Raw genomic sequence first — 23,423 nt, 5'->3', positions numbered from 1 at the left:
TTATCTGCCTGCTGTCAGCTGTCACCATATCTGTGGAGATCTCCCTTGAAATGGAATTTCTCAGCCCTGCTGAGGTTTGGGATGTGTTTGATGGAGTGTTATTCTTGTCTCCCCTCCCATCTTCAGCTCTTTCCTTGCCAGGCTCCTTTCCTTGCCTTTCCATTAGCTCTGTCCAAATCAGAGCTTTCCTCTTGTCAAGGAATATCTGCATTGAATTCCTCAGCAGCCTCTTAGGGCAGAGCTCCACCTTTTTGCTCACAGGTGTGTGGTAGCTGTGAGCTAATTAAATTGATATTAAATATTTCTGCTAATTGTGTCTTCTAGGAGTAGTGGGAAGTTGTGTGCTGCTCGCTGGAAATCAGTAGCTGGTATTTGGGAGAAACTTGGAATCCTTATTTCCTTATCTTCAAGATGGATATAATTTAAGAAAAAATTATTTCGTTGCAATGTTGGATTGAAAAAGAAAGTTTCAGTTGAAGGGTTAATTTGGATAATTCCAAAAAAATAAACCTGGCTTTCTTCTCTTCCCAAAGAGGGTAAGCTCAGGTTGCAAGATGGAAATTGGGCATTGGGTAGGACAGGGATAAATTGTACAAACTAGTGTGGAACATCCAATAAATCAGTCCCAGACTGGGCTGTCACTCTGTGTAATTCCAAATAAAACTATTTTGGAAGCTTTGTGGGAGGATCAGCATGGGGAAAGGGTAGAGGAGTTAAGTGGGAATAGGAAACAGGGGAGTAGGAAGGGAAACAGGAGAGAAGAGCTGGATGGTTGTGGAAAAGATGTGGTTTTGGTGCCTGGAGTGACCTGTGGGATAATGCTGCACTTCTTGTCTCTCTGGGGCCAGAAGGGAGCACGTGGTGAGCACAGAGCCAAGAATTTACAGCTCATTTAATTAAAGTCTGAAGGGTTTGTTGTATTTTGATAAATCGCTATTCGTTCACTTGCAATAACACCAACACTCCCAGTCCAAATTAAAGCAGAAAAGCCTCATTAATAGTAATAACCTTAACACTGCTGCCCAGGAAAGCTGTGAAATGCTTTTTCCCCTTGTCTGTGGTGTGATGTTGGTGTTCCCAGTGTCCCTCTGGGCAGCAGTGATGCTGATTCCTTATTAACTGTGGGATTGGGGAGGGAATGAGGATGTGACAGCAAATCATCAACATCTTGAGATCCTCTTGTGACAGAAGCTTCCCAAGCCTGGTGTCCACTGTTTGAAGGTGTTTTGTCCCCACCATGAGCTCCCTTCCCCCTGGGGCAGAAGCAGTTGGAAAATATTTGGATTGGTCTGTGTGGATTAATACAATAAATACTTCATTTATTGGTCCCTAATTTCCAGGAGTTTCCTATATTTTCATTTTTCCACTGCTAAGAGCTGAGTGGTGCTCACAGGAAGGATGCTCCCAGGGCTGGCTGAGAGCCTGGATTGATTGAATCCCTTTGAATTCCAGGTTTGAATCCTCATCCCATGCCATCAGCATGAGTGCTTACCTGCGGGAGCAGAGGAGGGAGCTCTACAGCAGGAGTGGGGAGCTTCAAGGTAGGGAAATTCATCCTGAGTTCATGGAATAATTCCTGTTTGCAGGAGCTGGGATATCCTGTGCAGGCTCTGATCTCTGCTCAAATCTCTCCAGTTTTTAAGTTCATTGATGATGAGGTTGTGAAGGGTTTTCTCTTTATTCCCTTTGCATTTTCAGCTGGAGGTCAAGGTCTGAAAAGATACATAAAATCCTGTGAAATCTAAACAACCACACCTTGAGCACTGGGTTTGGCTATTGGAGCTACCTTAGAAATTGATTTATTTGCAATTTATTTCCTTCCTGTGATACTTCCCCTGGATTGCTTTGGGAGCTGAGCTCAGGCAGCTCCCAAATTGGAAGCTGGTTGGCCTGAAGTGACCAATTTGTGTTTGGTACACTTGGGGAGTTGCAGAGAGTTTGCAGATGCTGAATTGGGACACTTGGGCTGCTCCTGCTGATTTTGTTGTGTGTTTTCTGCTCCCTGCTCCAAGCATGGCATAATTTCCTATATTTTTCCTGAGTGATCCAATGGTTGGGTTTGGCAGCAGAATCCAGGGAATATCTTAAGGCTGTCACACTCATGGACAGCAGGATTACATTATTTTGTATCATCTGTTCCAGTTTCTTCCTGGGCTAATCATAGCAAGGAAATAATTTATGCTCTTTAAATATTACTCTCCCAAGGGTAGAATTTCTCCTGGAACTCTTCTCCATGATGACTTTCAGTTGGCTTTTCACTGAGAATGTTCTACAATTTACAGGAGAATTTTTGGGTGATTTTATGTTTCTTTCCTCCTTTCATAACTTCTCCTCAGTGACAAACCCACAAGGGTGTGAAAAAAAAATCCCTGAGAGACAGAGATTGTTCTGGTGCCAGATTGATTCTCTGGGGTGATCTCAGCCTGATGATCAGGGCTGTCCTGGTTTTGGGGTGAACATTGAGATCCTTCTGGGTGCACTGGGAAGGAAGAACCTGAGCTCCTGACCTGCTGAGTGTGACAGGAAATATTTCATTTATATCCTGTCCCCACCCTGACCCCACAGCAGGTAGGAATGAAGGGAACTGGAGCTCCCTGTCCCTTAAATTGGGATCTCACCTTTTCCACACACTTGGCAGGTGTTGAGCTCACAGCCTTTTGGGACTCAGGGTCTCACCTTCCCAAGTGTCACAAGCCCAGGATGAGCTGGGAGAAATCCCCCAGCTCAGTGGGATGTTGTGAACTGTCCCATCCCATCATCAGCTTTTATTCCAGTAGGATTTCAGCAGTCACTTCTCCACAGTCAGGAGCTCTTGGTTACAAACTGTGTGGGACAAATGTGGGTTCAGAGCCAACAGTTTTGCAGCTGTTGAGAATTTGGAGCTTTTTGGGGCCACCAGGGAGCTCTGCAGCACTTGCCTCCAGAATTCCCTGTCCCTTTGGGACAAATCCTGTTGCCTCCTGTCATTCCCAATTGTCCATGTGGCTTTAAAAACACAGCAGGGAGGAGAACTGACTCTCTCCATATCTGTGTCCTCTCCAGATGCCCTGTGGCTGAGATTTGGGGGTTTTTGTGGTTAATTCTGTTGCACTGAGGGTTTAGTTTTAAGGAACTCCAGTCATGTGTTCAGAGCTAGATTTCATGGCAGAGAGATTCCTTATGGATACAAAACACATTTTGGGAAAACATTTGTGATGAGCATTTTTAGGAGAGGTTGGGAGCATTTTTAGGAGATGTTTGGGAGCATTTTTAGGAGAGGTTTGGGAGCATTTTTAGGAGAGGTTTAGGAGCATTTTTAGGAGAGGTTTGGGAGCGTTTTTAGGAGAGGTTTGGGAGCATTTTTAGGAGAGGTTGGGAGCATTTTTAGGAGAGGTTTGGAGCATTTTTAGGAGAGGTTGGGAGCATTTTTAGGAGAGGTTTGGGAGCATTTTTAGGAGAGGTTTGGGAGCATTTTTAGGAGAGGTTGGGAGCGTTTTTAGGAGAGGTTGGGAGCATTTTTAGGAGAGGTTTGGGAGCATTTTTAGGAGAGGTTGGGAGCATTTTTAGGAGAGGTTTGGGAGCATTTTTAGGAGAGGTTGGGAGCATTTTTAGGAGAGGTTGGGAGCATTTTTAGGAGAGGAAGATGCAGAAGAGCTGCCCAGGGAGTGCAGGGTGGGGAAGAACAAAACCCAGGAGTGACAAAGAACAAAGGACAAAACCCAAAATCAGCGTGGAGAGCACCAAGGTCCTGCTGCCCTTTCCAGCTCCATTGCAGAGCCTGGCTGTGATGCACTAGGTGACAAAAAGTCAGTGTGGGGAGTCAAGAGGGACAATAGATGAGGTGACTTTGCTGAGATTCTTTGCGGTTGAACCATCAAGAGAAGTTTCCCTTTGAACTTTGCGTTCAAAATGCACTAACCTCTGTCTCTCTGATGAGCTGCTGTTCCCTTTCAGGTAGCTCATTAATCTTCCTGAATTCCAGACCACAGCGAGATCTGCATTTGGATTTTTTTTTTTTAATATATCTATTTTTTTTAATCCCTTTTAAAGAGAAATACAATTTAATTGTTCAATCAGGTTGGTGGAAAGCAGGCATGTGACACTCTGTCTTCTGTGAACGCTGCACAATTTCTGTTCCCAACAGCCTTATCCACAGGGATGATTTTTCAGTGGCAGCAGGGGGAGGGTGACTTGTTAGGGAATCTTTTTGCCTGAAAAGATCTTCAAAGAAACATATGCATGAAAAGAAAGGAATTTATAAAAGTTTGGCTCACGCTAACTTTTTGAAACGGGAATTTAATTTAAATAGCCTTAAAATGTGTGAAGATCAGAGTGATGCTTTGTCATTAACCCCTTTGATTTGGACTGAAATAGTGCAGAGCATGAGGCTCACATTATCCCTCAGTGGGAGAAAGGGACCTGCTGCAAGTGATTTAGAGCTGGAATTCTGTTTTATTCCACTGTTTTATTCCACTGAAATTGCAGGAGAAAGACTCAGGCCATGTGTTTTCCCCTTGAAGTTGGACACCCAAGTTCTCTGGCAACTGTCATTAAAAAAAAGGTGGGGCAAGGAGAGAAATGAAATATTTCCTTGTGGAATGAGAGCTGGGGATGTTGCCCTGGAGAAGGGAAGGATGCAGGGAGAGCTCAGAGCTCCTGCCAGGGCCTGAAGGAGCTCCAGGAGAGCTGCAGAGGGACTGGGGACAAGGCATGGAGGGACAGGACACAGGGAATGGCTTCCCAGTGCCAGAGGGCAGGGATGGATGGGATCTTGGGAATTAGGAATTCCTGGCTGGGATGGAATTCCCAGAGAAGCTGTGGCTGCCCCTGGATCCCTGGGATGGCCAAGGCCAGGCTGGACAGGGCTTGGAGCAAACTGGGATAGGGAAGGTGTCCCTGCCATGGCTGGGGTGGCACTGGGTGGCTTTGAGGTCCTTCCCACCCAAACCATTCCATGATTCTCTGAATGTCACAGAATACCAGCTGCCACCTCATCACTTACCCTCTTCTGGTTTTTACACTTGATTTCCGGAACAGATTCCTATTCAAAGGGAAATATTCAGGAATTTTACCCTCTGATGAGGTTGTATTCGGTTGGTAATTCCAAGCAGGTGCCACTGTGTTGGTGTTGGTTTTAGGATCCTGCAGGATCCATGGGGTGCCATTCCCAATCCCAGAGCCATGATCAGCTCAGTGTCTCAGCAGCAATGGGAACAGACATTTTTATTCTCTGTGAAAACCCCAGGAGCCTGGAGGCAGCAGGAAAAGCATTGGGAAAGCATCAGAAAAGCATCAAAAGAGCATCCAGCTCCTCCCTCATCAGCTCTGCCCTGTCCTGCAGGATGGGATGGGAAATGCTCTGGAGCTGCTGTGATTCCCATGGATATGAATCAACTCCACACCTGCTCAGCACCTCTGAAAATCAAGCCTTGCTGCTCCTTTCCCCATGGAAACTCAGAGCACTTCTGCAATAATTGCATTTCTCACTGCTTTGAGGAGCAGGATTTTGTTGGGGGTGTAGCTGTGGGCTGCATTGCCCAGGGAAGGATGATGGGAGCAGGATTAGGGTCAGAATTCCAGAGGCACCACTCAATCTCCTGTTAGATCCCACTGGATTTGATTGAGTATTGAAGGTATTCATTGATAGACAGACAAACAATTGGATGCTCCATGTGCTGCCCTTGAGGAATCACTTCTGCAAGTGCTTGGGTTACATTAAAGGATAGAAAATATTCTTGGGTTATTGCCATGCCTTTGATTTTTTTTCCTTTTCACTTATTTTGGGGGTTTTAGGAGATGTTTTGGCTCTGATCCTGCTGCTTTGGCATCTCGTGGATGAGTTTGTGCTCTGCTGGCACTGGAATTTGGGACAGGGCTTGTTGTACAGGGAAGGGAGAAAAAAAGCCTTTAGTGGAACTAGGAATTCTATTTATGCCCCAAAGCTGAATCTTCCCAACTGCTGGGCACGTTTTGTGTGCTGAAATTAAACAGCAAAAATTCAGTATTTCTGTATGAAGTTGTTTAAGCCATTTCTGCTGGCTGGGTGATAAATTGAAAGCCCTGAACCAATTGAAATTTGGGGAGTGGGTTTGTGTTCCTCCCCACTCTGCTGCTCATCTCTTCTCCACCCAAGCCTGAAAAACTCTTTACCAGCAGGCTTGAAGTCATTACAGAAAACCAGAGAGCAACTCTTCTAATGAAGATTTTGACGCCAAGATCCAAGGCAGAGGGGATGGGATATGACAAGGGCAGGATGTAAGGCCAGGTCCAGGGAAAACAGAGTTATTTGTAGGTGCCTTGTTCCATTTGGATTCACCGGCGGCTGCCGCGGGGAGCCAGCTGTGCTCGGCGGTGACAGCAACCACAGCTGACATTTGGGATAATGAAAATGCGGTTCAGCACCTCGCAGAGATGGGGATGATAATGTGTTGTCACTCAGAGGTGCTGCTGGGGAGGGGGAGGAGGGGTGGGGTTCGTGTCTGGTTAAAGGGGATGTTGTGACAAGTGGCCTGCGCTGGTTAAAAATATTCCGTGAGGAAGGAGTGGGAATAAACCAAAAAAAAATCAGCCGGGGAGGGGGAGTTGATGCCATGTCCCCAATCTGCTGTCACACCACTGCTGTGTCTCCTGGTGGCTTTGAGCTCGGGCAGGGTGGGGGAGAGGGGAGAGCAAGGCTTGGCTGGGCTTTGCCAGCTCTGCTTCCATCAGCTCCCTTGGAAAGGCACTCCTGATTGCCTCTCCGTGCGCTCAGCCCGGCGTGGAGGATTAGCAGCACTGCCTCTTCAAAGGCTGCCCAATCAAGGAGGGGTTATTAAAACCAGGCTGCTTTCTGACTGAGAATTAATTAGAGCGGCATTTTTCATGCAAAACATCCCATTTTTTGATTAGTGATGGAGCAGGGCCACAATTAACACTCTGGGAAGCTTGAATTTCCAGCCTTTTGATGCTCGGGAAATGAGATTATCAAACTGGGGTCAGGCCCTTGACAGCAAAAGGGGATTATGTGTAAGAAAACAGTTTGTTTCTTGCTTTTTTCCTCAGAGATTGTTATTAAAGCTACAAAAACTCACAGGGAGATACCTAAAAAAAGGAGGCAGGAGGGTCCCTTTGCTTTGTCAGTGCAAAGAGCTCCTGGTGTTGAGGAGAGCACATCTGGCATTTCATCTCCAGCAACAGGTTCCCATCGCTGGGTGGGGTCAGCCCTCCTTTTCCCATCCACCTGGCTTGGTTTTTTCCCTTTTAAACAATGTTTTTGGTCCCTCCCAGGTGTCTGAGGGTGGGCATTGCTGCTTATTAAAGGCTGACCAGGGCCAGCAGTTGTGTCTGTGAAAGAGGATCAGGGCATCTCTGTTAATTCTGGAGAACATCTAGGGGGGTTGGAATTCCCACTCAATTCCTGTCACTTCTCAGGGAGATGGGAGGTGTTGAAAGTCAGGCTTGGGCTGTGAAATCTCTGGGGCTTTGAGCAAGGTGAGCAGGAGGAGTAATTTTGGTTTCAGGTGGATATTTGCTGCCAGTTCAGAGGGTGTCAGTGAGCACCAGGAATGTCACTGTCACGGAATGGTTTGGGGTTGGAAAGGACCATAAAGATCATCCAGTGCCATGGCAGGGACAACTTCCAGTATCCCAGGGTTCTCCAAGCCTCATCCAGCCTGGCCTTGGACATTCCAGGGATCCACAGCTTCTCTGGGAATTCCATCCCAGCTCTCCCCACCTCCACGTTGAGCTCAGGCTCCTCTTGTTCTAATCTTCAGCTGCACCCACTGCTCTCACCTCAGAGCCCAAACACCTCTCAGGTGCCACAGGATCCTTTTGGAGCAGGAAAACCAAAGCCAGGAGGATCAGGAGAGGAGCTGCTGGAGAAGAAAACCAAAACCAGGAGGATCAGGAGAGGAGATGGAGAATCAAGGCTGGAATCAACCGCCAGCTTGGATTCTCCATCCTAACAACTCTCCCACTACTGCCAAGCTTTTATCCCTTATTGAGAGGCAGAAAAACATTCCTCATTTTATAAAACATCCCACAAATATTCCAGTTGTACTGATTTTGCTGGGAAGCTCCTCCATGCAGAACGGGTTGGGTTGTGTTGTTATAGTTCTGAGCAGAGACTCCTGGGTTTGCTGAGTTTTCAGTGCCTCTTTTGCAATGCAGTCCTTGATTTTCAAGGTACTTATTTCCAGCTTCTTCCCAGCTTTGAATCTGGATTACTGAAGCATTTGAGGGCTTTGTGGTGAATTTACAAAGGCAACATGGAATTATCTTGTATTATGCAGATTAAAACAGAATAGGTGGAAAATGTTTATGCCTGGGAACTGTAATACCCTGGTTTATAACAATTACTGGGTTTTTTTCCAGGAGGAGTAGGATTTTGGAAGTACTGGAATGTGTGCTTTTGCCTGACTGTCAGTAGTGAACCATTTATTGAAACACCACGGAGTTAGGCTGTGAAATTGTAATATTAAAAAATAATAAAATCTCCATGGGAAGGCAGATTAGCTGGGCCAGAATTGAGCCTGGTGGAAGTTGGGCAGTCAATCCTGAATTTTTTTGGGATCTTGAGTTACCAGACTGGCCATGGCTAAACTGCACTACTGTTCCTTTATTCATACTTTTGGGAAGAGATTTATAGTATATACAATTTTTTTCAATATATATTCATTTTATATACATACAATATCCTTCCAACTGAGGATATTACATTATTCCATGTTCTTTCTAGAGGGATTAATTGCTATGTTGCCATTGTATCTATAATTTTTTTGTTTCTTCTGACCTTTTAGATAGGCTAGAGTCCAAAGATGCTCATGGATGTTTACGTTTTAAGTTGAAATCCTGCTGACATTCCAATTTTTCATCAAGTCCATCTTTCCATATTGAAGTTCCTCTGGATTCATCTTCTTTGCAGGTCAAATCTCTTTATTTTCACCACCTTTGTTAGCAAGACCTTGATAAACACATCGCTGGAAGCTTCCTTTTCTTTCTCCCATCTGATGGAATGTATAATCCTAATTAAAAAAAATCCAGTTGTCTGTGGGGACTGAGCTGCTTTCTTGCCTCTCCTGCAAATTTTACACCTTTCAAGCTGAGCCTTCTCCAGGAGATAATTCCACATCACAGGGGATGGCAAATTACACCAGAGACCCTTCAGGGTGAGCATGGAGGGAATTTCTGCTGCTCCTCTACCTGTTGAGGGGGAAAGGAGTGTTTAATCTCCTGCCCTGTCATTCTGCTGCCTCTAATCTGCCTTTGAAACCCTTGAAAAACGCGACGTCGTTGTTTTTCAAGGAGCATAACAAATGCACCCCAGACAGCTGGATTAGCATTTGGGGTTTCTCCCTCACAGCTGAGAGGTTTTTAGCTTCATCATGTTGAAATGGAGCTTTTCAGTGGCAGAGGAGAGGCTTGGCAAACTCTGCTTTCGAGGAGGGCTAAAGCCGTTCAGGTTGAGCATGAATTAACATTTCCCTCGCCTTGTAAAGGTCAGCCTTTCATTGAGATTCACCAGGCTCAGCCCAAAGCCCGAGTTCCTGAGCCCTCTCTCCGAAAAGGAGGCACAAATTGGCAGCATAATCTCATCAGAGGCTGAGGTTAGGTGGTAATAAATCACTCAATTCCGAGAGAACAGAGCTGCCACGGAGCACAAAACGCGGCAGATGCTCCAAAGACTTTTGTGGCTTCGAGTTGGAATAACAGTTGGGAGGATCTGTAGATGTCTTGAGTTTTTCCTAATAGGGAAGAACTGTTGGGGGAGGAGGTAATTTTTACCTAATTAAAGGATTAAAATGTTACACATTTGATTTAATGTTGGTTGTTATCCATTTTATAGACGTGGGAATTGAAGGTGTCACTCTCCTGTGTTTCCATTTGTGTCTCATAGATCAGATATTATTGCCAAAAAAAAAAAAGGCAACAGCTTTCATATATCCATTCTTCCCTGCCTTTTCTGAGGAGATGAATGTGTGCTGAAGAGGTGATTCTGTTCTGCAGGATGAAGATGTAACTTTAATCAATAAAGGGATGTGATTTAGGGCTCTGAAGATACAAAAGCTGATGTTTTCTCAAGGGCTCTGTGGGCCAAGTGCATAAATTCTTGTTGGAGTTTTTGTGTGATACATCATGGACGGTGTTAGAATATTTCCTTATCAGGAGACAGAAATATGGATGTTTTCCAGGTGAGGAGAGTTCCCTAGAATAAGGGTTTGCATGCAGTGATAACGTGAGGAGATGGGCAGGGAAAAGGGTGTTTTTATGGAGGCTGGAGATGGAGAAAGGGAATGCCTGTGAGAATCATGGAATCAGAGAATCATAAAATCACCCAGTGCCACCCCTGCCATGGCAGGGACACCTTCCACTGTCCCAGGCTTCTTCAAGTCCTGTCCAGCCTGGCCTTGGCCATTCCAGGGATCCAGGGGCAGCCACAGCTTCTCTGGGAATTCCATCCCAGGGCCTCCCCACCCTCATGGGGAAGAATTTTTTCAGAGCTTTGAATCCTCCTGTCCATGGGATTTTAAACCTCTCACCTCCTTCATGTTGGGTTTTGAAGCTTGAATAGAATTGTTCATTCTGGAGTGGGTGAATGTTTGGCAACCTCATAATTGAAATTCTATTCAAAGGTCAGTCAGGTGGAGTCCCAGAAGGACACGAAGTGCACATTCAATCCATCTTTAAAGGAGCCCATTTTGGTGGTTAGTCCAGATTAACTGGCCTGGAATGTGTGAACTTGGATGCATTAATGGAAAAAAATTTGCAATGGACCACCTAGCACTGGGAAAACTGAACCTTCCTCCCCAGCTGGCCCTGAGGATTTCTCCAGCTGGCTAATAAAAACAGTGATGAGTGGAGACCCCAGAGGGTGATCCTTGGGTTCAGCTTCCTTTGGGACATTGCCTAGGTGAATCCACATCCTTCTCCAAAGGCTGTGAGGTCCCAGACCTCACAGAGTATTTCTGAGCCTTATAAATGTGGTGGTGGCTTTGCCCATCCTTTGGCTGGTTTTCCAGGTCCCTGAGTGATCAGGGCTGCTCCCAGAAGGATCTGGCCTGGCTGCAGCAGGAGGGAAGGTGCTTGCAAAGGTTCTGAGGTTGTTCTTTTCAAGTTAACTGCCACCAGAAAATGTGCTTTTGAGCCAAATGAGAGACATTTCTCTGCCTCGGTTTCCTGGAGGGTTTTGGAGTGTTAGGATTTCTCAGGAGTCCCAGGACTGTCACCTTGACTTGGCTTCTTTTCTGTGGATGCTCCTTCTCTCCTCCTAAAATTATGAGGCCCTTTTTGCTTATGACAGCCAGTCCTTTTCATCAGTAGGTTCAGAGTTTCAGCAGATGTGTGATTTTGTCAGAATTTTTGTGTTTTGGTTCTCCAGCGGCAATGAGGATTGAATTCATTGGCTCATTTTGGGAATGGATTGCTCATGTGAAGCTTTCTTGCCAAGAATTCATCATTTGATGATGCAACAGGCAAACACTGGTCACTGTAGTCATTCATGTGCCACATTTGGGTGTGATTTCCTAAAGCAAGGAGGACAGGGAGGATTTTCATGTTCCAAGTGGTGTTTGCAGTTCCCCACATCCATGTGCACACCAGGGCCTGCATTGAAATTCCTGCTCTGGATGTCACTGAAAATCAGGAAGAAAATAAAAACCCTCTAACACTATAGTTGAAGTGATAGAGAATCAGGCATTACTTTATTTTCTGGCCAGGATGTGCCTAGGAAAATATTCCAAGAACACTGTCCCTTCGTGGTCACCAAAATTGTCACCACAAATGCGGGAAAATAAAAACCCTCCAACAACATTTTTGATGTTAGAGAGTTAAGGCATTACTTTATTATCTGGCCAGGATGTTGTTCTGGCCAGGATGTACCACAGAAATTATCTCATCCACACCCAGCCTGGCTGTGCAGAGATAATCATTCCATGATACATCACTTTTACTAGATTTTTTAGATACTTTATACAGTGAAAATACATAGAAATGTATTGGGTCAGTGTTCATTGGGCCAGAGTTGAACAAACCCCCAGTATTCAGTTCCCCATTGGATCTGAATCTCCTCACCTCTGATGTTAATTGGATTTTTCATTCTTCAATTCTCCTCTCAGTCCTTTCCTGCCCAGATGTCTTCAGCCCTGCTGGAGGTGCTCTGGGGTAGCTGTTTGTAGATAAACACTGATGTCTGCTGATGTTCTGCTGAGAGCTCTTGAGCTTTGGGTTAATTTATCTTTATCTTTGGGTTACTCTCAGTCTGGTGATATGCTGAGTTCATCAGACCTCACCTGGTAGAACAATGCCCTGGAAAGAAACCTAAAATTCCTTTTCTTGGGGTAAAGACAAACAGAACCCTTTGACTAAATTTACACAAAATTTTCAACCTGGTATATTTTCCAACATGGATATCAATTTCCCAAATTTCCCCACTCCCTTTGCCAGTCTTTTGAGCCATGCAGTCACCACAAAGGCAGAGAAGTTGTCAAAACCAGATTTTTCTGTGTGTTTTCTCCCCATAAAACTCGTGCAGCTGCCTGGGAGAAGTTGTTCCAAGCGTGCTGGAAAAAGCCAGACTGATTCTTTTTTCCTCCAAACGTCGGGCGCGGCAAATCCTCGCCGCAGATCTCATTAGTGTTTTCATATCTCATTGTAATTACTTAATAATATCATACCAAAGCCTTGCTGCTCACTAGCTGGTTTTTTTTTACATAATATCAAAAAAAAATCCTCTAAGTGATTGGGGGCCTGGAGTACATCTGTGCTCCTCTTTGGGGATTTTAATTGCACTGATCGTGCGCTTGTGTTTGAGTTAATTGTCATCAGGAGTTGTTGGATGAGCTCCCTGTAAGCCCTGCATTCACTGCCCCTCAATGGCATCGAGGAAACGTGGCAACAAATGGAACAAATGGCACTTGCTCTGTGTGCCTAATGAGTGTGGAAGTGGTTTCAAATGGCCTCTTCCCTTTCATGGCGGGGGATGTGTTGATGTGATGTGGGAAAGCTGTAATTGCACTAATGAGTGGTTTGGAGCTCTCAGGGCTGTGGCCTCAGCAGGGGGAGATGGCAGTTTTGGCCTGACCCCAGGGTGAGGAGGGATGTGCCCAGTGGGTGGTGTTTCTGTGGGTACAGAAATCACTGTAGCTCCTGTGGAAATGTGGAGATTTGTCTGGAGTTGGCTTCAAGTTATCAAGAATTTATCTAGAGTTGGCTTCAAGTTACTGGGGATTTATCTGGAGTTGGCTTCAAGTTATCAGGGATTTATCTGGAGTTGGCTTCAAGTTACTGGGGATTTATCTGGAGTTGGCTTCAAGTCATTGGGGATTTATCTAGAGTTGGCTTCAAGTTATCAGGGATTTATCTGGAGTTGGCTTTAAGTCATCAGGGATTTATCTAGAGTTGGCTTCAAGTTATCAGGGGTTTATCTGGAGTTGGCTTCAAGTTATTAGGGATTTATCTGGAGTTGGCTTCAAGTTATCAAGAATTTATCTGGAGTTGGCTTCAGGTTATCAGGGATTTATCTGGAGTTGGCTTCAAGTTATCAGGGGTTTATCTGGAGTTGGCTTCAAGTTATCAGGGATTTATCTGGAGTTGGCTTCAAGTCATTGGGGATTTATCTAGAGTTGGCTTCAAGTTATTGAGGATTTATCTGGAGTTGACTTCAAGTCATCAGGGATTTATCTGGAGTTGGCTTCAAGTTATTGGGGATTTATCTAGAGTTGGTTTCAAGTCGTCGGGGATTTATCTGGAGTTGGCTTCAAGTTATCAGGGATTTATCTAGAGTTGTCTTCAAGTTATCAGGGGTTTATCTGGAGTTGGCTTCAAGTTATTAGGGATTTATCTAGAGTTGTCTTCAAGTTATCAGGGGTTTATCTGGAGTTGGCTTCAAGTTATTAGGGATTTATCTGGAGTTGGCTTCAGGTTATCAGGGATTTATCTGGAGTTGGCCTCAAGTTACTGGGGATTTATCTAGAGTTGGCTTCAAGTCATTCGGGATTTATCTGGAGTTGGCTTCAAGTCATTGGAACCAGAAGCAGACAGGATTTAAATGCTTAAAAAGTTCAGGAGGTGGGATGTGGAATGGAATCATGGACTCGTTTAGGTTGGAAAAGCCTTCCAAGAACAGATCCAGAGAGGGTGGTGGCTCCTCACTGGAGATACCCAAGAACCATGCTGGGCCCTGAGCTCTGGGGTGGCTCTGCTGGAGCAGGGAGTGAGACCAGATGATCCCACTGTGGTCTCTTCCAGTCCAACCCATCCTGGATTCCATCTCTGGAATAACAGGCTGTGTCATTCCATGCTTTGTTTCCATCTTTATTATTTTTCCATGTGAGTTAATTTCTAAGTGAAGCATTTTTGAGACAGAAAACAAAAATCATCCACCACCAGCAACTTCTTACATTATTCCCCTCTCTGACTTAAACCAACCTTTAGATATTCCTAAATGCAACTTTCACATCCAAATGGGGATAACAATGAATTTCTTGCAAATTTTCCTTTATTTTACTTCCTAATTAGTTCCCAGGAAGAGGGAAATGCTTGGAACTTCATTAGTGCTAATGGCTGATGTGTGTGTGTAAAGAGATGATGCTTTGCAAGATACATTTCCATGTAAATATCTGACAATTCACATCTCTTATCCCTAACTGAGGAGTTTGGTGGTGCTTTGGGTGTTTCATGGATCTGGATTTAAAAAAAATCCCTCAACAAAAGGCCCTTCTTTGCTTGATAAGTGAGGAAGGCAAATGTTTGTTCAGAGCTGTGATAAGGAGAGTTCCTCTCACAGACACCTCAGGTCTCCCTTGGAGTTTCAGTGGACCAGGTTGGCATTTTTCCATCAATCCCAGCAAACTGGGCACTTATCTCTGTCATTATATCCTGCCTTGCTGCTGGAATAGTCTCTCTGGAATACAGAATATTAAATACAAAAGCCAGGGGTTTTGGTTTTATTCAAAATATTTACAGCTCATTATCCTTCTTGTTTTTTCAGGAGCTCATTTAATTTATAGGAGTTTACGTAATTGATCTGAGTGATTATTCCTTGATTCTTTATCAGAGCCTATGCTTTTTATCCAGAATTTTTGACCAGTTCACCCATTTGTGTGTGGGAAATCTTCAGCTTCAGACCGAGGGGCTTTGTGTTTGCTCTGGCATGTGGATTTTGGGTTTGGGGTGCCCTGAGCCACTGGGCTCTGTGGAAATGTTCCTGTGCACCTCAGATCCACCTGGGATCTCACAGGGGAGAAGTGTTTGTGTCTCTAAAGGTTTCATTTTTCTGACCACTTTTGTAACTGGAGGATCCAGTTTTGGAATTTCACAAAAAGTCACCCTCTGGAGCTTGGCATTTACCTTTGGGTGACAAAAGATGCTTTTCCTATTTCAGGTGCTGTGACTAGAAAGCCAAAAGGGGAGAATAACTTTATTTTTCTTTCTGTTAAGTGGTGATAGAGATCTGAAAAACAGAGAGAAATCTGCTTAGGGCAGGAAAAAACACATTTCATGTCTAGGAACTGAGGAGCAAATACCCCATTCCCATTTCTATTCCCATTCCCAACCCAAAGATGCTAAAGAAAGGGAGGTGAAGGAGTGCCAGGGCTCAGAATTGTGTCCTTCTCTGCCTCTGACTCCTCTGGAAAAGTGGAGTCTTTGCACAGAAAACTTGGTCTTATGGTAAAAAAAGGATTTGAAGTAGTCTGAATGACTGAATGTCATGAATGACTAATTTTGGGTCACTCAAAGAATCACCACCAAAGGCAGCAGCCAAAAATGATACCATTTGCATTTATAAAAATGGGAATTGACATTTAAGGTTTACTCTTAACTCTCCATGGATGAAACATCCAAAGGGAAATCGAGTTAGAATCGATTGAGAATGATTTACCCAAAGATGTGAAAGGACAAGGGAGATCTCCCCACTGGACAGCAGTTTAGGGAATTATCAGCAGGGATCTCATTAGGATGGATTTAACACACTGCCAGCAGCTTGCTGAGGGGTTTTTGGGGATGAGGAATCTCTCTGCCAGGGGAAGGATGGATCTGGCTCAGGTCAGGAATCCCAAGTATTGAGAGACAGCTCAGGGGGAGGTTGAAGCACTTGGAGTGTGGTAGATACAACATCAGCCTCCATCCCATTTCTGATCCCTCCTCATTTATTTATTTATTGACTCTATTCACATTCTCCTCAGCCAGAAGGGATTCAAACCAAGTTAATTGGAATATTATGTCCTCCTGGTTTAATAGTGCTCTGTGAACCCTCTAGTAAAAAGTCCTGAAAAAACTAGATTTTAGTTGAAAATTTCTTTAATTTCTTCCACGTTTTCTGATTCACAATCCCTATCACCTTAAAAAGCATTTAAAAATGTAATTAGTGTAATTTATCCAGGGGACACTTGGTTTTACCACCTTTTCTTTGCTAAAAATCTGTCCCAGGCTGCCTTTCTCTCCTGGTTTAGTAAATGAATCTGATCTCTCAGGGCTACACCAAATCAGCTTTAGGTGGGAACCACAATGATTGTGTTGAGGTTTTAATGTTGGTTGTTAACTCTGTATTCAATAGATACAGAAAATCATCAGATCATGGAAAGGTTTGGGTTGGAAGAGACCTTAAAGACCATCCAGTTCCAACCCCTGCCTTAGCAGGGAATCCATAAAATCACATGAAATTAAATCCCAGAAGGAGGGTAGGAATGAATTTCCCTCTTTACCTACTGAAATAAATAAAATCCATATAAATCCCATCTGATTTCCTTTTTTCCACTGCTCTGGGAGGTTCTGTTGGAAATGTTCTGAGCAAAGCCCTGTTGGGTTGAAGGGTTGGATGATGCATCAGCAAGTTCTGTCTCAGCTTATAGGAAATCAGTTGTCTGCTGGGCTAAAACCATAAATACCTTATTGCCAGGACCAAAAAGGCTTCATTTTACCCTTTCTTTCAGTCTTTTTTCACCTTAACTGGATGTAGGAGCTTCCAAATTAGTCCAAGCCAAGCATAAACCACGTCTCATGCACTGAGCAGAGTCATTAAAACCAACTAATGCCAGACAATTGAATTAAATGTGGAGAAAGAAGATTTAAACCTCTTCTCTCTCTGTTTTAATAGGAAGTTGATGCAAATGGCAGTGGATAAGCAAATTATAATACATTTGGATGAGGAAGTGGCAAGTTGGAGTGATGGGTTGGGATGTCTAGATGGGAAGTTAATGATGCAGTTGGGAGGCAGAACGAGGGGATGGATGGGGAGGATGTAATACCAGGGAAATTAAACAAGTTCATTCCAAGCCTTGCTGCAAGATTCCATTACTCTGCACTCTGAGAGCAGATTAGTACAGTTATTTAATGTATTTAACCCACTTAAGGCTTTCAGATTGTGCTTACGCAGAAAACCAGAGGAGGGAAGTGTTTTAACTTCACTTTTCTGCAGAAAATGGGATTTTTTCCCCTTAATTTGAAAATGGGACACTCAGTTTCCAGTTGTTGATGTTCCCATGGAGAGCACAGCAGGAATTTAATCAGAAATATTTACCTGGACAAAAGGGCTCTGCTTGGCTTCCAAGTCCCTCAAAATTAGCTCAAAATCCAGGGTAAGGTTAGGATGTTTTTACTTAACAAGTTTTATAGAAAACACGTAAATATGCTTTTCGTAAGTTTTGGTGAACCTTCACAAGGGAGAGGTGGAGACAGCAAAGAAATAGTTTATTTTAGGGCAAGAAATTGGCATTTTAGGGAAAGAAATGGATGTTTTAGGGCAAGAAATGGGTATTTTAGAGTAGGGGAGGAGGAGAAGAGGCAGCTGTTTTGTGCTCCCAGTTCACACCCCTGAACTGACACTTGGATTCATTGCTTTGCCATTCTCCACACCCCAAATGGATGGTGTTCAGGTTTTTTGGGGTTTTCTAACAGGGCTTGCTCACAAGTGCTGGGCTTTTAGAGAAAATGCTGCTTTTTGAGCCCAGCTGCTGCTGTTGGGTCAATGTTTTCACAGATCAAATCAGCTGTGCAGAATTATTTCCCCAGTTGAGACCAAGGCACCTCTGTGCTTTCAGCTCTGCTAGGTAATTTCAGGGTCTTGGAGAGGGTGAAAAAAATAATAAATCTGTTCTTTGACAGGACTAGCAAATGTCCCTGGTTTGTGAGAAGGGAGAGCTGTGTGTATTTCCTTGGACCTTTTCTGTTTGATGCCTGCTTCTGACATTCTGGACATTTATGGATGCATTTGCTTTGTCTGCCTTTCTAAGGAGGAAGCCATCTGCTCCTGTCAGTGCTGTTGGATCACCCTTCCAAAAGGAAAAGGAGATTTTTTTTTTTGCTTTTCATCTTCCATTTGAAGTAGCTCATTAATTAAATAAATATACATATTGAGGAACGTAATACATTAAATATATATATATATATAAGGAAACATAATGCTGTGCATTATGATCTTGGATTGCACAGGGGAGGCCAAAGCCAAGGAGAGAAGTTCAAACCTCACTTGGCAGCAAAATCAGACCATGAAGTCCTGTCAAACCCTGCAGATAAACAGTGCTGAGCATGGGGGGAAGGAAGGGGAGGCAAAGCTTTCCCTCAGTTCTCTACACCTTGCAGAGCTGAGCATCATTTCCACCCCAAGGGCAAAACCCCAAACCTCTTCATCTTGTATCTCATCAGACTTTCCCCCAAAGCTCTTCATCTTGTATCTCACCAGACTTTCCTGGTGGCTCCTTCTCAGCCTTTTTGCCTCGACAGCTTCTCCTCCAGCTGATAAATGAGGGTTGCCTTGTTTTTATTACCCTCAATATGTTGTCTGCTGTGCTGCTAGTGCTCAGTGGCAGCAGAAATTCCTGCTCCAAGCTCACGCAGGGAAGCACTGAAGTGTCCAAGAGGCCCCAGAAGCAGATGTGAGGGATCTGATTTTCTCTGCTTGTTAACTTACATACAGAAGATAAAAATGAATCTGTTTGGCTTCAGGAGTTCTCAAGGGTGAGGCTAAGGATTCATCCTGACAGCTGGCAGAGAGTCCTTAATGGAGCTGTGAGCCAGGCTGCTCCAACATCTCTCACCATCCTCCTCCAGGGCCACGTGAGGTGTGAAAATTGGTTCCTTTCCTAAAAACACTCCTTCAGACAGGAGATGTTCCTACCTCTGTCCCAGGCTTTACATCAGCAGTGGATGTGTTTTGTGGCAAACCCTGCCATGTTTTTGTCTTTGCCTCGTGTTCCTGCCCCTCTGGGATGGATCTTGTGCTGGTAAGCTGAGGAGGCACAGTGCTGACCCCACTTGTGCTGGTAAGATTTGTCTGTCTGCCACTGGAACTCCTCAAGAGGAATAAGGGAGTGTTTTTACAAACAAATGGCTGGTAAAGATAAGACCTGAGGCTGCTGGTAAGATAACTTTGATACTGAGAGATAGAAGAAACAATGGGTAGGATTTCCATAGGAATTTCTCTAATTAGATTTACCCAAAACTGTGTTAATGAACTACAGGAACAGAGACACAAGAAGAAGAAGAAAAGGGGAATGTGTATGGGGGTGTCTGTATTAGTGGGGATGTATATTAATTAGGTGTTCTGGGAAATCTGTACCTCTGGAGTACCTCAGCCAGTGGGGAAAGAGGGAGGGAAATGTAACCAGGAAATTAGGATAAAAGAGGCTGTGTCCTCAGTCAGTCTGAGAGAGACCCCATGGGAAATGCCCATGACCTCTCCCTTTATTCATGAATAAAGTTACAGGACTCCTCTGCCTCCTTTTTGGACATAAACCTCCAATTTGTGGATTAATTTTCCTGACAGCCCCAACCTTCCTGTGCAGGTTCTTCTTGCCACCACTTTTTTCCCTTTATCTCCCAGACCGTGGTCAGCTGGGGAACACCATCCTGAATTGCCATTTCTGCCATTTTGGGGTCTCTTTGTTCCGCAGGGTTGGTGAGATTTAGTGAATTTGTGTGTAATGATGATTATTTACCATTATATTTTCACCTGTTGCTGTTTCGCGTGTTGGTAAATTTTTTCACTTCTGTCAACTCATGTTCATGCCTTACTGGTGGAAAGGAATTGGTTGAAACTAAATGGAGGTAACTTATTTTAGAGTGTCCACCTCTTTAAATTGTCTTAAAGAGAGAAAAGAGGCTCCAGGAGAGCTGCAGAGGGACTGGGGACAAGGCATGGAGGGACAGGACACAGGGAATGGCTTCCCAGTGCCAGAGGGCAGGGATGGATGGGATCTTGGGAATTAGGAATTCCTGGCTGGGATGGAATTCCCAGAGAAGCTGTGGCTGCCCCTGGATCCCTGGGATGGCCAAGGCCAGGCTGGACAGGGCTTGGAGCAAACTGGGACAGTGGAATTTGTCCCTGCCCATGGAAGGGGTTGGAATGAGATGGTCTTTTGGGTCCTTTCCAACCCAAACCATTCTCTGATTCCATGAATCCCATCACCAACTCCTAGGAAATGTTTCCCTCTTTTGTGCAGTGTTTTTTGATTTTTTGGGTAACACTGATGTCACAGGAGAGGGAAGGCTTCTGACCCCAGCAGTGAAAAAACAAACCAAGTGAAGTTCTTTGCTCTTTCAGACCCGACTGAAGTTTAAATTTCATGTTTCTATCGTGCACTCAGTACCTGAGAGTCTATATTCAAAAAAAAGGAACCAATTCAGTTGGTAAACAATGTTCAGGAGGAAAAAAAAAGCTGCTCCATTGATTTGTTCTGTGTGTTTGTATCTTTGCATTGTGTACTCCTGTGTTCTGGGACTGCTGGAGAAGATCTCGAATGCAGGGAGCACAAGTCTAATTATTTTGTTCACTAGAGGCAATAATTGGCTTGTTCAGAAGTAATGAGATAATTCAGATGTAAATTCGTTTTGGAGAGGGGGAATTTTAATAATGGATAATCTAGGAAATTATATCATGAATGAAAGAATATTTTGTTGATAAAAGGAACAAGTAGAGTAACTGCAGAAGGTTGGGGCCGTTTCAGCTCACTGCCAGCTGGAAGGAAAATCTGGGTGATTGCTGTTGAGTCCTGTGTGAATGCTGGGTGTTCTGAGCTGGGCAAGAGGGGTTTTAACAAGCCTCTTATCCCATCAGTATTTCCAGCATTCAGGACCTTCCCTGTGGAGAGAGTTGGTGTTTAAGAGATGAACTTTATGGGGAAAGCACATGAAAGGCTATGGTAAGTTTAAACCTTATGGAAATGCTCTGGTGAGCAGAATTCAGACCTGACCAGTTGTGTCCTGATATTTTTTTCTTGCATTTTTCCTTGGTATCCCTCTGAACATCTTTCAGACACTTTTGCTGAGCTGGTGTGGGTTTCCCTATAGAAACAGGGTTTGCTGTTACAACTCTGATTTTGAAGGGCTGGGCTTGGCTCATTTCAGGTTACAGGTTAATTTTTCTAATTCTCAAGCAGAACTGCTGTGTGCTGATTCCACACCCAGCACTGCCTTCCTTTGGAGCTCCTGAGGTGTTTCCATGCTTTGGATTTCCAGCCTTGGCTTAGGGAGCTTTGCTCTAGTGGAAGGTATGGAACAAGATGATCCTTAAGTTCCCTTCCAAGCTAGACCCCCCTGGGATTCTGTCAATCTGCTAAAACAAAGTGTTGGTGCCCAGTGATGTCCCCAGGAGCTGTAAATGGGAGGATAAGGTAGGTGGCCACCATCTGCCCTCCACTTTAACTCCAACTTTAGTCTGTGAATTCAGGGAATTGAGCAGTGGGGGAAGCTTTGAGCTGCAGGATCCTGGATTTAATCAGAGAACGACATTTGTTGGCTTCCTTTAGCATCCCTGTGCTCCTTTCCCCTCACCTTGCCCTTTGTTTCATCCTCTCCCTGTGCTCTGGGAGCACCTGAGCTGGATGTCAAACCCTCCTGCTTGGTCCTGTGCTGAAGAGCTGTGGCTAATTTTAATCAAGCCTGAACTGTCATTCCGGTTCATCAATGTCACATTAGCGTCATTTCTCTTCATCAATGTCACATTAACACATAAACCCCAACTCCCTGATTATTAAAGTGGATGGAAATCACAGCTCTGTGTGTGGCCAAATAGCTGCTCATCAGCAGGGTGCTTGATGGGCTCTGATGGTTTCATTCAGGCCTTAATCAAGGGCTCTCTGTTCTGCTGGCTTCATCCTCGGCTCTGCAGTCACACTAACACCTGCACGTGTCCCTGTCCCTGCTTTTGGTGCACACACATCTGGAGCACAAAGCTGGGCTTTTCAGCTGGAGCTTTGCTGGAATTCCCAGCTCCAGCCCTCGGTGGTAATGAGGCAGAGTGGTTAGGAATTGGTGTTTAAGGCTGGGAGGGTTGGGAAGGTGGGGAGTGGTTAAGGAGGGAGGATGAACAAGCTGTGTTTAGTGCAGAGGAACATGTGGGAGAGCACTGCCTGGTTATCCCTGGGATAAATCTTCTCTGTGTCATTAAACTGGGTTTTATTTGAATATTGCTTTGATTTCTTCCCTTTTCCCTGGGCTCCTTCCCTGCCTTGCCCCATTCCCACAAGTTTTGACCCAAACTGGTCTGGTTCCAAGTGCAAACTGGAGGTTGTGCCTGAATTTCCTCAGGGTGATCCCCACTTGGCTCTCAAGGTCCAAGGTAAAGCTTTGGGATTTCTAGTCCAGCCTGACCTTTGTTACTTCTGTGGGCTCTGATTGTCTCTTTGTTTTGCCTGTGAACAGACAAAATCTTCCACATTTCCGCAGAGCAGGGGTTTGGACAGGAATGCTGGTGGGATGTGATTTTGGAAGCACAAGTGATGCTCAGGTGGTTTTTAAGGACCTTCCCAACCCAAACCATTCCACAATTCCATGGGAAGTGCAAAATATCACCACGAAATCTTCTGACTGCTGTTATTCCTCAAACCATTCTGGGCTCTGCTGAATTCCCAGGAGGCTCTTGCCTACCTATGGGCCCATCCTGTGTCCTTTAAAGAAAAATTTGCTTTTTCACCACTTGGCATAAAAGGCCCCAGTCCAGTGCAAGGAGCATTTTGGTAATTCATTAGTAATTAGCTGAAATTGCAAGTTCATCAGCAGTGGTGATTAACATAACAGGAGAAGTGACAGGATGCAGCTGGTCAGGCACCAAATTAAATTCCTTTGTACCCTTAAGTTTCCCCACCCTTAGCACAGTATATTTATGATAGAATTCCATACAAATACCCATGGATGTGTGGGCATTTCAGACTCAGTAATGGAGCAAGAATTGAGGGGGTTTTGGTGTATTTTCTGCACTCCAGCTCTTTCTGCCTGAAGCCACTTGAATTGCCGAATTTCCATCTTTTCCCCAATTCCTGCCTCAGTTTCTGTGTGTTTTCTCAAGAGTTTGTGCCCAACTTTTAGCGCATAATTGAGTCAGTACTGCCACAGACTTCACTGGCATTACACTTAATTAGTGCCAGCCTCATTAAAGGGAAAACCAGCCTGTCTTGGGGTGTTAGTCAGTGGCAGATGTGCTCTGTCAAAGGGAGTTACAGTTAATTTTTCCCTGGTTTTGGTGGCAGCTA

General features: G+C 44.5%; 1 protein-coding gene across 3 annotated transcripts in view; it reads left to right on the top strand.

Annotated features, from left to right (window-relative positions):
* Nucleotides 1–23,423, top strand: part of EXOC4 (exocyst complex component 4) — a 318,206-nt gene that overhangs the window by 82,909 nt on the left and 211,874 nt on the right. For all 3 annotated transcript variants that reach the window (XR_014856419.1, XR_014856420.1, XM_085081950.1), the window contains exon 9: nucleotides 1,453–1,541. Coding sequence is in view for 1 of the 3 variants with exons in the window: in XM_085081950.1 (XP_084938076.1) it covers nucleotides 1,453–1,541 (89 nt within the window). In the remaining 2 variants the exon portion in view is untranslated. The remainder of the gene's footprint in view (nucleotides 1–1,452; nucleotides 1,542–23,423) is intronic.

This window comes from Lichenostomus cassidix, chromosome 1Aa (genome assembly GCF_008360975.1).
Source record: "Lichenostomus cassidix isolate B80296 chromosome 1Aa, HeHo_3.0, whole genome shotgun sequence".
NCBI lineage: Eukaryota > Metazoa > Chordata > Aves > Passeriformes > Meliphagidae > Lichenostomus > Lichenostomus cassidix.
Note: the sequence above shows the minus strand (reverse complement) of the source record. Positions and strands in the feature narration are given on the sequence as shown.